At 37.6% G+C, this 15,429-nt stretch overlaps 2 protein-coding genes across 6 annotated transcripts; one reads left to right on the top strand and one right to left on the bottom strand.

Moving 5' to 3' along the window:
• The first annotated feature begins 90 nt into the window (after positions 1–90).
• LOC105286789 (syndetin) lies at positions 91–7,271 on the top strand. Of its 2 annotated transcripts, none has more exons than XM_011352000.3 (9): positions 91–750; positions 2,888–3,400; positions 3,529–4,217; positions 4,319–4,694; positions 4,772–5,062; positions 5,148–5,615; positions 5,700–5,821; positions 6,018–6,207; positions 6,304–7,271. In XM_011352000.3, the coding sequence occupies exons 2-9, from the start codon at positions 2,909–2,911 to the stop codon at positions 6,412–6,414; spliced, it is 2,739 nt and encodes a 912-aa protein (XP_011350302.2). In that variant the 5' UTR covers positions 91–750; positions 2,888–2,908; the 3' UTR covers positions 6,415–7,271. The 2 variants fall into 2 exon arrangements, with proteins under 2 accessions (XP_011350302.2, XP_011350295.2); XM_011351993.3 differs by lacking the exon at positions 91–750 and adding an exon at positions 1,996–2,464.
• Positions 7,272–8,227: 956 nt separating this feature from the next.
• LOC105286802 (ADP-ribosylation factor 6) lies at positions 8,228–13,869 on the bottom strand. Of its 4 annotated transcripts, none has more exons than XM_011352031.3 (6): positions 13,594–13,869; positions 12,805–12,991; positions 12,043–12,154; positions 11,722–11,825; positions 11,409–11,607; positions 8,228–11,259 (listed from the first exon to the last, which is right to left on the bottom strand). In XM_011352031.3, the coding sequence occupies exons 3-6, from the start codon at positions 12,122–12,124 to the stop codon at positions 11,117–11,119; spliced, it is 528 nt and encodes a 175-aa protein (XP_011350333.1). In that variant the 5' UTR covers positions 12,125–12,154; positions 12,805–12,991; positions 13,594–13,869; the 3' UTR covers positions 8,228–11,116. The 4 variants fall into 4 exon arrangements, with proteins under 4 accessions (XP_011350333.1, XP_026830853.1, XP_011350314.1 ...); XM_026975052.1 differs by having other exon boundaries at positions 12,810–12,991; XM_011352012.3 differs by lacking the exon at positions 12,805–12,991 and having other exon boundaries at positions 13,594–13,868.
• Between the last annotated feature and the right edge of the window lie 1,560 nt (positions 13,870–15,429).

The raw sequence follows: 15,429 nt of genomic DNA, 5'->3' as shown, positions 1-15,429 counted from the left end.
GGCAATCGCGCGTATTGCGCAAGAGGAAATTTCGAGGCGGACGGAACGCGGGCCTCGAGGGGAATCGGTTTGCGGGGATGGCAGAGGGGAACCGGCAGGGCAATCGAAATGAAGACGCGAGGAGGAGCCGCGGCGAAATTTTCATTTCACTGCTGGGACGCATTTGTTAAATAAATTGTCGACGCATGCATATGCTAAAAAGTTACGGTGTTCGCAATGACGCACCCCTGTGACACTGTATACCAACTGGGGTAGTGGGGAGACCGTATAGAAGGACAGTCGGCCAATCGGCCGGTAGGTTACGCAGGATATGACCAATCAGGGGATACGAGAACGCAAGTGTATCTTGGAACACCCACGCTTATTGTTGCGCCCAGTCGCATCGATTTCAACCTCCGGCGCCCAGTGGCGTAGCAAGAAGTGGAAAGCGCGTACATATGCATAATTGGATACGTTTGAAATACGTGATCATATTTTTCCGACAGTCGAAAAGTGTGTCTTAACAAATAAGATAATTTTAATAAACTCGCGCAGCCTTCCTTCAAATTTTTCAGCATCTCGAAATTTTTAATATTAAATTATTAATCATTCTGTTAATGATTCTAGTGTATTAATCTAATAATTTTTCAAGATGAAACAATTATAATTTAATTATAATATCTAATTTATATATATGTAAGTTCTAGCGATGCGTTAGTACGATCCTGTCTTTAGCCAATAGCAGGTAACTTTTACCTTGTCACATATAAGGTATGTAAACAATTTTACACTGACAGTAATAATATGTTCAGCAATTTCATAGCGAATTCCCCGTCTAATTGGATCTTGATGATTACTCGATGTTCGCGAATAGGTGATGGCATATAATGGCATTTAAATGGCGAAAGAGGCGTTACCTGAAGGACTCACTTTGATAATTCTATCATAGTACAGTAGATTTAATAATTTATAATATTAGTACCATGTTACATACATAAGTAATTATATTTACGCGACCTACCGCTGTCGTGACAATTATAGATCGCCATTGACTGTGTAACGCAAAAGATAAATGTTCGGAAATTCGTAATATCGTATAAATATTCTTTCAGTATTAAATGGGGTAGTTCAATGATTGTTGTTGTATATTAATGAGAGTATTATATTATTATTCCATGCAGCATATTAAATATATAATTAACGCACAGATTTTCAACATATATAGCGATCTTTTAAACTCATTTTTTAAAAATACATTATTAAAAACAATTATTTAGTTAAATTCAGTGTTAAATGATTTTTAACAGTCGTTCGGAAAACTCCGAAGTTCCCAGAAATTAGGGCACGAAGTGGAGATACTCCAAAAAATATTAAATTTTGGAAAAATCTGATTACACTATTATAAAAGATATCAAAAACAGTGAAGCTTTTATTGATTTTATTTATGAAACATTTTTTTATATCTTTTACCGTTTTAGTAATATTCGTTTAGGAAGAGAAAAGTCAAAGTTCTTGGAATGCTTGCCTCATCTCTTTAATATGAAATTAAGGGTTTATAAAAAGACATTTACGTGTCTCTTATTTCGAACTATATATTTCAAGATGTGCAAAATTTATCAAGATTGAAGGGAGAAGGGAGAAGACACTTTCCTATGTATCATCCCCTTATAAAATGTTATTTGGAACTACATATCTTGCATATGCCTTATATCTGCTCTTTTTTCTACGCTTCCTGCTCTCCTTGCTACTCTTTTTCCTCTTTATTTAAAATTCCCCCTTATAAATAACTTCCATATATTGCACCTCATATCGCATGTAACACGTGCGAAGCTTACGTTATTACAATGTTGTAAAATCTTTAATATATCATACGACCATGGTCACGAGGAAACGTGTCAGTCATATGCTCTGTCCTCATATTTTGCAATTTTATAATACTCGTTTTTGCAATATAATATAATTAAAAATGTTAAGAAAAATATTTATCTTTACTCATTCTTCTCTCTTTTCTTCTCTCTTTTTGAAGAAATGCTGACCGTGAAAGAAATTCTCGCAATTCTTCGACCAATTTTTATGCACGTACCTGAACACAGCGGCGTTTGCGGGTTGCATTATTGCAAACGTAAAGCAACCTGAACTCTTTCGTGAAATATTACAATGCAAACGCTTACGTTTGCGTTTACACTCGCGAAAAGATCATTGTTCGCGAGAATACTGGCATTTATTCCGCGCAATTAGTAACGAACGAGCGATTTGCTTCTCGGAATACAAATCGAAATCCCCGGTATTAATAATCGAGAGGAGCATCGATTATCGGTCGACAACATGTCGCTCCGACTTCGGAGAAATGTCATGCTAACACAAGGCGCGTCAGCCGAGCGCGAGCACGTAAACAGATGAAAATGCGTCCAGTTTGACGATCGTGATGCAGTCCGACATTATGGAGGATTTAAAATTTAAATTTTTCGACCTTATTAACAAGCAGGCAAGCCGTTTGTTCTCGAATATCCTAGCGAAATGCGGCACACGCAAAGTGAACCTCGCTCAACTACTTCGACGTTAGGTTAAGTTGTGAAATGCAACGTACGATTGAACTTGACGTTGCGCTGTCAAATGATGTCATGTTATGTGACGTTGTATTCTACTTTGTAATACGTTTTCAATAAAATTATGATTATCAAATTACTAACTGTAGAAATGTGCCATTTTCGTGCTGCTTGCAATCTCTATACGCATATTGAGTGTAGTTAATTTAATTACGTGGTTAGCATAATTAGTATAATTTATCCCGGTTACTAAATCGATTATTTTATTGAAAAAGATTAAAAGTAATTCTTCTTAATGTGTTTTTTGTCATTAACTTTGTCATGTAAATGGAACTCACATATGACGACGCATTATTTTTCAGAACACAGCCAAAGTGCCACTTATGGGCTTGGATCCTGAATTGCTTAATCCATCGGAGCTGCAGAAGTGCGAGGATATCCGTTCCGAGGCGGAACAGTCTACGGAGAGTGAGCTTATACCTGACCAAGATGTGTTAGAATCCATAGAAGATATTTATTTCACTACCGACGGCAACTTCGACCCGTCACGTTACGAGCTAGAGAAATTACCGATATTGAACTCCAAGCAGATTCAGAAGTGCCACAAGAAGCTCGAGCAACAATCCCAAGTTGTCTCCAAGAAACTCTTACAGCTCATCTTGGACAAGCAGAAAGCCTGCGAAGTGGAATTCGGCAAGATTCTGCTGCTGCAGGAGCAGCTGCAGGACATTCTAGAAATATGTCGAATAGGAAGGACAGATCTGAAACTGGCCAAGACGCAGTTCACAACAGCTAGCTTAGGCATACTGGCCAATTATCAGAAGCGGCAGATAGTCGAGGAGCTATTAAGCAACCTGAAGACTATAAAAACGTTGGTAAGTTCGAATTTCAATTATATTTATCGGCAGTTTTAGGTCTAAATTTCTCCAATGTGCTTCGCCACGTTAAACTGAACGGACAAAAAAATTCTGTTACCTCACAAATGTAATCGTTGCGTTGTCAGCAACGTACGGGGGATCGTCTGCAGGAGCTGCTGAACGAGGGCAACTACCCTGGCGCCATATCACTCCTCCTGGAATGCCAGAGTGCCGCTCAGACTTACAAGCACTTTCACTGCATCGCCGCGCTGAACGGAAAGCTGCAAGATATTTTGGTGCAGGCGGAGGAGGCGCTAGACAATACACTTTCGAAAATGTGTACTCAGTTCGACGTGACGGTGTACTCCTCGATCCAGGAGGCGTACACGTTGCTGGGGAAAACCCAGTCTGCCATGGATCAGTTGCACATGCACTTCACCGTTGCCATTCACAATACCGCGTTCACCGCCATTCACTCGTACGCGGGCGGCGACATGAAGAGGGAGTACAAGCAGCTGTGTCAAGCCGTGCCCCGCGAGAAGTGCGTGGCCTGCCTCATAGAGCTGTGCAGATCCCTGTGGACAATACTGAGCTCGTACTACCTAGTTGTAAATTGGCACAACGTGCAAAACGATCAGCAGCCGGAACCGGAGAGATCTGACGTTAAAGATCTGGAGGCGAATCTCAGCAAGCAGTACATCAAGCGTAAATTAGAGAACAGTATGGGCCGAGTGTGGCACGACGTGGAAATGAAGATATCGATATACTTGACAAACGCCGATCTAACGTATACCAAGTTCGAGCAGTTCGTTCAGGTATTGGGTATAGTTAATAGGTAAGAATAAATTGGTCACGGATCACGGAGTTTTTTTTGTCAATTTTGATAAAAAAATTAATGAATTATTTTTAAGTTGTCAATATTTTAACCATTTACAGGCTGATGGAAATCGGAGAGGAGCTCTGCAATTTCAAGTCGAAGGACTTGCAGGAGTCGATCAGAAAGCAGTCCCTGTCCTACTTCTCTCATTATCACACATCCCGTTTGGACGAGCTGAGGATATTCCTGGAGAACGACGGGTGGGAGCTGTGTCCCGTGAAGTCTAATTTTGTCGCTACTCAATTATTGGAATTTCGCAGCTTAAAACCGTCGCTGAGTAACTGCAAAGCGTGGAGCAGCCTGGACAGCTCGAACCTGAGCGACAGCGACAACTCGACGGGGATCGATCTGCAAAAGTACTTGGAGGGTGGCTCGTCGCTGTTCACGATAGGGTTGGACGATTCCGTGGATGAAGACATCTTGATAAATAATGATGTACGAAAATTGATCTTGGCCCTCTCAAAGTAATCTCTACCGTTGCTAATTCATTATTTGCGTGTGTACCCCCGCAGCTTGATCAGCCTGCGTATTTCTCGGACGAGTCCGACGACGATATTCCCGATGAACTGAAGCACGAGTACGTCGACGAGTCCGATCACACGAAAGCTAGTAAGAAAAAATGCAAACTCAAACAATCCGGACCGATGGTGACGAACACGACGTTGAGCGTACTGCGAGTTTGCGGCAAATATCTGCAGATGTCGAAGCTTTTACGATCGATCGCGGTCACCGTCATACAAAGCATGATACAATTTTTCGAGCTGTGCTTCTACACGGTACACTTATTCTTTACGTCGGATCTCGTAAGTCTTCACGATTTTTCTACATACGATTAAATTTGCATAATCATTCAAGCGTGACTTAAAATGTCCGTTTCTATTTCTCCAGCAAATCAACAGCGATTCTTTGTACAGCCCAAAGTTAAAATTGTCTTTAACGAGAATTCGAGAAAATTTGATCATCCTGGAGAACGACGCGAACGAAGAAAGCGCGAGCTACAATAAAATAAAGCAACCACAGCTCTCGTCCATCGTGAATCTATCGCAGCCCGAGAAGCTTTACGGATTAACGGAGCGCATTGTGGCTGTCGAGTCTCTGATATTTTTAGGGCAACAGTATGAGAGCCTGAAGCCATACTTGGAACATCTCATTGCCAACAGTCCTCAGAGGGGATTTTTACATCAGTTTTACATGCAGACAATAGCGTCTACTGCGGATCTAAGGAAGCCAGTTTACATGGCTGTAGCGTCGCAAGCGTTCGACATTGCGAGCATTTTGAATCTAATGAACAAGGTCAATTGGGAAGTGACGGATGTTATGTCTCAGCATAGTAATTACATCGACGCACTGATCCAAGTATGCGTTATCTCGTCTGTCAAGAGACAAAAATTCCAACTTTTAAAATAAAAAATTTACAAATTATTTAATTTTTTTTTTCAGGAAGTGTGTACCTTGAGTGAAAGGCTCAACACTATCGGAACATACATTCCTTTAAATACGGATGTGTGTAATGCAGTATGGGAAAATGTAGCCCACTTAATCACGCACACTTTAGTGGAAGGGTATAAAGAATTTATTTGACGTATTTAAAAAAATATTTAATTTGATAAAAATGGATCAAATCTATTTTCTAATGTATGATATATAACAATCTTCTAGATGAGATTAAATTTGCGGGCCTAGTAATTTATTAAATATTAAAATACAGTACTAAATAACTCAAATACTCTTATTTTTCTCTTTTCCCTCTGACTTTAGATTTTCCAGTGCTAAAAAGTGTTCGAACGGCGGTAGAGCTCTGATGCAACTCGATTTCACGCAACTGCAGTCCAAGTTTGAGAAACTGACATCGTTGAGGCCTATGCCACACAGGGAATACGTCGAATTGTACATTAAAGCATACTATCTTCCTGAAAATAGCTTTGAGGAGTGGATTAAGGAACACAAGGTATTTCGATTCGTTGTATTATAAATGTTTGCAACTTCTTATGCTATGTAAGCATATGTACAACATATTATAAAATGCGTAATCGGTCTTTTGCAGGAATATTCAGTTAAGCACTTGATCGGTTTAATCTCCGCCACGTGTCAAAACAATAAGAAGACTCGACAGCGACTGATAGCGCTTGTGGAAGAGCAACGATCTAGTAGATAGCATCCGACTATTTATTACAAATCCCTGCAAGATTATATCGAAATAGGTGTATAAATATATTATGAAGCATCTATTAAATGGAGAATACGATAAGCGTGTTGTTACTTGTACAGTAGAACGATTTCTAGGTACGTTGTGAATTGATCGAATATTCGTATTTAAACTATTTTCGGAAACTGAAGAATCATGACCATGAACCAAGCAGGCTGCGTTTCAATATACTTACGAAATATTCTATATATATATATATATATATGAATCTCACATAATTATATATATATTTAAAAAAAATGCTTTTACAATATACTAACTTAATTGTTATGCGAATTAAAATGTTAATTCTCTAATGTATATATAACGAATGTTTTAATACGCATATATAGTAATTTAAGTTCTCTATAATCAAGTCATGTTTGGCATCGAATTGTGTATGATACAATTTTATAGTATACTTTTAGGAAAAATTATTTTTACTAGATGTAAGATATTTCTTAAGAGCTAAAAAAAATGTGCAATTACGAATCTCATCTGTGGATCTATAAGTTTACAATTAAATCGAAATATTAACATATATAGACGACTTGTGACGTGTATGATCCGTATATTATTACTGCTTTAATTTAAAAAAGGGCTAGATCCTTTCCCAGGATTCTTTTACGAGGATAATAAAAAATTACCGCTGTCGTAAGATACAGTGACGATAGTTTCTCGGGTTTCAAAGGCTTAAGTTTACATTGACTTTATTTTCATAAAAAGGCATGTATCAAATACATAACGTATAACATGTGTGTTTCTTCTCAGATTATATATTTTGTATTAAACTTCGGGTAATAATAAATATTTTTGCATCTACAGCAAAGATTGTGGAAGATGGTGTGACGATTAACATTTTATTCTCCGTATTCGCGATAGGTTCTAATCATATTGACATATTAAAATAATAGAGCCATGACGATTTCTTACTGAGATTTAATATTTATTTTCCTTTGTCGATTCAGCTTTTTTGTTTATTAATTGTGAATTAGAAATAATGCGTGTGTTAAAATGTTAAAACAAATTATTGTAAAGTAATATTATTAGTGCTTCTTTACCAACGAATAATCATCGTAAATAACAGATGCGTGTAATTAATGCACGGTACATTCATGCCATATGTATATACCACAGAACATGCACGGTTTAAAGAAATTTTTATTTTACAAATAGTCATACACACACACACACATACACACGCGCGCGCGATCACTTACTCATGCGGCACACATACATTCTAGCTTTGTGAAGCTAGATTTCCGGTTTCGTAAAAATTGCTATTTATATTGCATTTATTATATCTTTATTTAATATTTCGTACGCACCATAAACCAAAAAGCTCCTTCTGCATCAGCAACAACTCTTAATTGAAATTGTTTTTATGCGCTGTTCCTATACGTTTTAAACAGTACGAGGAATACTTTTACTCGTTTGTTCAATTAAAATTCTTTAAATATTAATGATATTTTATTTTACAAGTAATGAATGATGTGCGTAAATATTTTCATGATGTGACATTAGTAAAAGACATAATTGAAAATGCAATGCATTTTAGACTCTACTCAAACAATAGGACTAATAATATAGCACGTATATAAGTAAATTAATAAATAAATATTAATCTCTTTATTGTTAGGTCTTCTTTCTTTTTTTTTACAGATATATATTTTATCCCAAAAGATATCTTTACGAGATTGATGCATTAGGAATTCTCTGGTCAACAGTGTCGATTCACGTGTAATTTTTTTTGTATTGTGGAGAGCTTTAATGAGCCGTTTTGTTTTTTTTGGCCCCTGATAAGATGTAGTTATCAAACGTCATTAATTTAAAAAAATGGTAAATCGTTACTTTAACATTCCTCTCTCTTGAAATTGAAAGGATATACATGTGTACAAATAAAAGGAACGCGCGGGCATTATTGTGTCATTTGTCTAGAATAATCGTCTCCTGCGCTATTCCTTTCCGAGTAGTAAATTTAGAGTCTCTATACAACATTGATAGTATCAAATCTAGGAATCGTAATAAGCCACACATCTGTATTCTAAATGCACATGAATTCAATACAAAGTTCCATGTCGTAACTAAACTATCGCGAATCAAATCAGAAATTATAAACTTCAAAATTCGACTATAATTTCACTTCTATCGGTCTCCTTCAGTTATTTCTGAATCTCTATTTAGAATGAATTTGTCATTGCCATCGAGTAAAACTCGCACGTTGTACAGTAATAAAATTATACTAATATATATGCTTCTCTATTAGTCATCGACATTCTCCTAGTGCTGCAAAATGTTACCTCGTTATGTTCAGGCTTTGGACTATATCAATTAAGCAATTAATTAAATACTCTATGGTTCTGAATTATATTTTTGTTGATTCCATGAAGTGAAATAATTGATGATTTGCATAACAAAGGAGAAATATCGTTGTGAAATAAATCATAATAGAAAAATTTTTTCTAAACCTTGTTATAAACTTGCTATAAAAATTAGCAAATTCTTGAAGCGATTCCTTTTTTCTCTATATATATATATCTCTTCTTTTAATTAACATGGAAATAGAAATATGTGTGTGTGTGAGAGTGTACATGTATGCGTGTAATATGTGTGCATACACACACGTACTATTATAGTTTCACATTTCTTTACACGTTCTCGTGAATACATGGGATATATATAACATATCCAACATAAAACACTACATTTGGAATATATCAAACATATTTATGTACATAAAATTTCGTTAATTAACATCGTTAACATATAATTAATAATATGAAAATGGTTGCTGTTAAAACCGATGATAAAACATATGAATTTATTATTTTTGCATTTAAAAGAATATATATAATATTTTTTTTTTTCGTTTTTATATATATATAGTTAGTACATAATACGCGTAAATGGTATTCGCTATTCAAAACATTGTTAAAATATGTAGAGATTACTATGATGAGAGATTGTACATATACGTAGCCATAGAGCATAAATTTACGTAGCTAATTCTGAAAAATAATTCAGTACTTCCAAAGCCTGATTATGATTTTTTTCCTTTACCGAAATATAACGTGTGTCCAACTTTACGGTGTTTCGTAAGTGAGATACTTAACATTAATGGTACGGATGCTGAGGAAGTTATGCAAACTTACACGCTTGGAAAGTCCCCGTTATAATCCATGTAGATTATTCATATTAACTAAAACATTTCACTAACAATCTAATTCGCTAATATACCGTGGAATGCAAACAGGGCGTCAACGTACTGACAAATTACAGGTGTATCAGCGCTACTTTTACTCGTAACTCAATTTGATTCAATAATTATACGAACACTTTGAACACTTGTAAACTTCTACGTTCACTTATGAATCTCAAAATCTTCTTATTAGCCTTAAACACTACAAGATTACGCTATGAGAAACGAAACAATCACGGAAACATTAATTTTGACCGTAAAATGTTTTTTTAGCTCAGATTAATGGTCTGATCCTCCTGCGACCTAATACTAAACGTTTTATTATCCGACTAAACTGTACTCACTTAAACTGGAAAAAATATTGGCAGATTTAATGCTTTTATGCTGCTTGTAACATCGTTCCTTTTTTTCTTTTTGGTTTTTGGAATTTACGATAACAGTAAATCGGTAACTCGATGTTGCATCTCTTCTTATGTCTCGTGACTTGTGCGTGATCGGGAAAATTCTAGTGATACCTCGGACACGTCATTGAACTCCGATTCAACGGTCGAGAAAATACGTATGCAGTCAAATGCAATAAATGGAGAAACAAAAAAAAAACAAAATACAGAATCGACCAAAACGCACACGTGAACTATCGAATTGGAAGACCACGTCACCAAAACCTGATTACGAGCAATTATTTCGGCACGAAATTGTAAATAATAACAAAAGGATGTTTACGGAAAAATAATGTTGCTGCACTATGTAAAGCCTCCATGTTATAAATTTACTCGCGCACTATAATCGCTGACTACATATATATGAATATTATACAATACACGTTAGAGAATTTTGAGAACGAGATATTGCAAAGTTAAAAATCTAGCTGTAATTCGTTAAAAATTCCAAGTACTTTCCGCTCTCGAAAAACCATAATTCCTCTCGAGTAACAATCACATAGATATTGAATAAGGTTTTACAAGGTAAGCGATACAGTATATTAATCTTTTTTTACGGATCCGTTACTCTCCTTAATTAATAATCGTAACTAGATCCCCTAGTAATCTTCTTCTTCGTTCTTCAACTTGTACAACTTATGTGTCTCGTAAAATGGTACATTTGTGTTATTATAGTACAGAGAGATGTTAAACCCGTCATGTAATCTTAATCGATAATAATTTCCATGGACTGCGATAAATAGCTAGTAACAAAGGTCACATCCCTTGGTACTTCGTTAATAATAAATTACTATTTACCTAGTATCGATATTTTTACTGGAACACACCATTAATAGTCGTCTTTATATTGTATTTTTCCCCCCCTCTTTTGCATCTGCAATTTTGTTTGCTCATGAAAAAGACCTCGTCAAAATCTATCTATACCTCGTCGTATATCTCGATAGAGCCTTCGCATCGCACGATAAATTAAAATAAAGGTACAAGCCAAATGTGTATTCTCCATAAAGCTAATTTGTGAAAAATAAATATTTGCTCATAATTTATGATTACTGGTTAACCACGTAAGGCCCTCGTAAAGCCCGTCTCCTGTTGTGGCACAAGAAGGTTGAACGTACCAATTTCTATCTCGTATCCTAGTTAACCCCAATTTTTCTTGTATTTCATGTGGTTTCATTGCTAAAAAAAAAAACAAAGTGTTGAACAAAAATATATATCGCATCAAATCATGTACGAATATCTGCGACAACATGTATCGTACCATGTTAATAAAAATGTATGATTGAGAAATATTATTTATACAGGCATAAATGTAAAGTATCACTCACCATCAGGAAGATCTTGTTTATTAGCGAAAATTAAAATTATCGCATCACGCATTTCTCTATCATTTATAATCCGATGGAGTTCTTGGCGAGCTTCATCGATTCTATCTCGATCTGCACAATCTACTACAAAAATAAGTCCTTGTGTTCCTGTGTAGTAATGACGCCATAACGGTCGTATTTTATCTTGACCACCTACATCCTGAAGAAAAACATTTCGATCAGTTGAATATAACGGAGCGGACTATTAATGGATTGAGGTGATTCATGAATCATTCATTTGGTGTCATAAAAGAAACCAGAGTTCAAGACTTACCCACACATTAAATTTAACATTCTTATAGGTAACTGTTTCTACATTGAATCCTACGGTTGGTATAGTTGTCACAGACTGTCCTAGTTTAAGTTTATACAATATTGCTAGTATAATTTAATTAAGGAACTGTATTTGTAGGAGATATCACAAGTGGGAATATTATATAACATATAGTGTATACATCGTGTCATCCACAACGCTCTTTTTTTTTCCTGTATAAAATCTCGTAAAAGTATAAAAGAAAAAGAGAATTTTGGCAGGAAAGAAAAAGAAATTCTGCCATTGCCTGAGCACGGGTGCCCTCTCTGTCGCAAAGGATACTAGTTTTTCCTGCGGCATCCAGTCCTAACATGAGAATACGCATCTCCTTGTTGCCGAAGATCTTTGACAACAATTTGCCCATTTTACCAGCAGCGTTCTAGGCACCTGGCACCTAAATTTCACAAAATGCATAACATTAGCAAGCAGAATAAGCCATTGTACTCTGACAGGATTTTTGACAATGTTCTTCTGCCAGAAACTTGAGACATAAAAATATTTCATGATTCATTCATATTATTACACCTTGTTACATTGTTTTTATTATTACTTAATTATTAACGATACCTTAAACGTACGTCGGTTTTGTTACTCTTATATATATATTGCGTGTGTAAACCGAAGCGATAGTGGCACAGCAATATCTAGCACACGGTATATTTAATGTTCTATTGTCTATCAGAGTCCAATTCAGTGTTACTGTTAAAAGTTTCCGCGCGTCTCCCACAGGTTTCGCCGAGATTTTGCGGACTGGCAAAATCGCGAGGGTAACCGGTCCGTCGCGGTAAAAAAAAAAACGTTTACCGTAATCGTGTCAACGAAACCTGGAGGAGATTGACGTTCGCTCGTTTAAATCCCATGCCTCGTCTCCGTTATCACGTTCAATCTGTCGTGCTCGCGGCATCGATTGGCGGTTACCTCTACGTCTAAATATCTGCTACGAATCTTTCATCGCAATCGGCAAGTGCAGCGGATGGCACGCAGACGGGATGCGATCTTCAATGAGAGTAGATAAACAAAGATGGAACAGCGGCTATACTTCACCTAACCTATCAGCGAACATTATCGGCAGCCGCCGCCGCCGTCGCCATACAGGGTGTAGTTCCCGATACAGCGCGCGCTGTACGTGTCCCTTGTGCACTTCCCCGCACTTTCTGCATTCACGGTTGAGCCAGTTCGTTCTACGTGCAGCACTCTTCCTCTTTAGTCGTTAAATAGGCACGCCTCGTAACTGCAACGCGCTTTATTTTTTGCAATCGGAACGGACAGGGAGGAAAACGAGACAGAAGGTGCAATTGGAACGAGCGAATCTATTTTCAAATTTCATTGAAATTGAAAAAAAGTATGTAGGAAATGTGATACGACAATCTAACGAGACCGATGTATCTCGGATGTTTTCCCGGAAAAGAGGTGCGAATGCACCTTGCAGGAAATGCAAAAGCGATGAAGTCATTCGTGTCGCGTGCATGTGCCGCGCAAATTTGTCGGGGCAGCGGAAAGGCGTGTTCGCGCGTGGGCGACGCGAGCTCCTATTGGTACTATCAACTCGGCGAGCCGTTGCCACATTGGACGCGGAATCGCGTCCGGAAGGGGCGCATAACCTATTTGAGAAACGAAAAAATGCGCTGGTGACGAGAATGAAACCAACTCTCGATGCTCGTCGCGCGAACGATCGTTCGATTTCGCTCCGCGAAAGCATCATCTCGTCACTAGCCCGACGCTTCTCGCAAAATATTGTTTCCAGTCGGCGCAGATCGATATCAATTTACTTGACAATTCGATGTGCAATCTTATAACAGGGTGGACGAGGGTGGACCAGGTGCGAGAACTCACCGAAAAACATGTACAGAGTCGGACGAGCACTTGACCGTTGACGACACTAGGCGAACACATCACAACACTGCACATAGCTTTCCTGTCACTAGCAGCACCACCTGAGCATCCTCGAGCGCGCTCGCGAAGACGCTACAGCAACACTAGGCACGACGGCGACGGCAACATCATCATTATCATCGTCGTCATCATCATCACCGTTCTTTATATGTCACTGGAAACGCATGTAACGCGGCGGTGACAAAAACGCCGACAGTGTGCATCGATGCATGCCACGCCATCACGCGTTACCGCGTGTCACTAGATACTATCAGGTACACCACGTTCAAATGGGTCCTACAATTTATGAGACGTAATAAAATTTGCTAATTATGTACTTTAACGGACCCAGCCCCGATGACCTTGACCTTGACATATGTTGTCAAGGTCACCCTCCTGAGTGACCTTGAAGAAGTTTTAGCCGTCGCTCGTTGTTTGTTAAAAAGTTATAAACAAAGAAAGTTCAATGATTTCGCACGAATTTTTAGCTGTCCACGTGAAGCAAGGACTTGAGTTTGACACATATTACAAAGGTCACCTTCCCGAATAACCCGCACTAGGTTTTAGTCGTCGATCGTTGTTTGTTAAAAAGTTATTAACAAAAATGTTTAATGAATAAAGCATAATTTTACGATACCATATACGCTTACGAAAGAGTATATTTGATGGAATTTTAGCTTTAAATCAGAAATAGGTTTGGGTTAGATTATATTTTCCGAAACTGGAGCCCCGGACGCATACGCTCGTTTTCAGCCCGCTTCGCGGGAGGGCGGGGGGAAGGGGCTTTGCCCCTCCCCCCGCCGGAATCCGCGGCGTGTACCAGGTGATCAAAATCTGCACGGTGAAATCAGTTACACTGGCCCCGGCGGGGGGGAGGGGCAAAGCCCCTCCCCCCGCCCTCCGCGAAGCGGGCTGAAAACGAGCGTATGTGTCCGGGGCTCCAGTTTCGGAAAATATAACCTAACCAGGTTAGGTTAGGTTAGGTTAAGTTAAAGCAGAGAATACTTTGTATTTAACTGTTTGTGCTTTTCGTTAAAGTGAAGAATACTTTGTACTTATATTAAAAGAAACTATTCTATATATTAACAATTCACTGCTTTAAATGACTTTCCTTTCTTCGTTCATATACATATTCGTCGTTTATATCTTTCAATATTCAATATTCTTTCAAAATAACTACTATATTTTCGAAATTTCTTTTGTTAATAACTTTTTCATAAACAACGATCGACGACTAAAACCTAGTGCGGGTATTCGGGAAGGTAACCTTTGTAATATATGTCAGTATCATGTTCTTGCTTCACGTGGACAGTTAAAAATTCGTGCGAAATCATTAAACTTTCTTTGTTTATAACTTTTTAACAAACAACGAGCGACGGCTAAAACTTCTTCAAGGTCACTCAGGAGGGTGACCTTGACAACATATGTCAAGGTCAAGGTCATCGGGGCTGGGTCCGTTAAAGTACATAATTACCTAAAATTTAAACTTTAATCTTTAAACTGTAAGAAATTTACAATCGCAGTCGGATGTGGAAAAAAATCGACTGATTGATCAATTTCTTAGTCTACCAAGCTACTGTGCTGTAGATCATGCGACACGAGAGCGATGACAACAGGTGATTTCTTTAAGGGGATGCTAGAGTTGCTAGTGAACTATTTTTTCACTATAGCGATGGTAATTGCAGTTTCGAAAATTCTCTTTATTGCTTGTGCAGAATAAAAAATCCTTTTCCACAAATAAAGTATAGATAGAAAGAAAGTCCGCTCTACAGGACTTTATACTCAAAATGGAAAAAA

This window comes from Ooceraea biroi, chromosome 14 (genome assembly GCF_003672135.1).
Source record: "Ooceraea biroi isolate clonal line C1 chromosome 14, Obir_v5.4, whole genome shotgun sequence".
Lineage (NCBI taxonomy): Eukaryota > Metazoa > Arthropoda > Insecta > Hymenoptera > Formicidae > Ooceraea > Ooceraea biroi.
The sequence above is the reverse complement of the archived record's forward strand: the minus strand, read 5'-3'. Positions and strand labels throughout refer to the sequence as shown.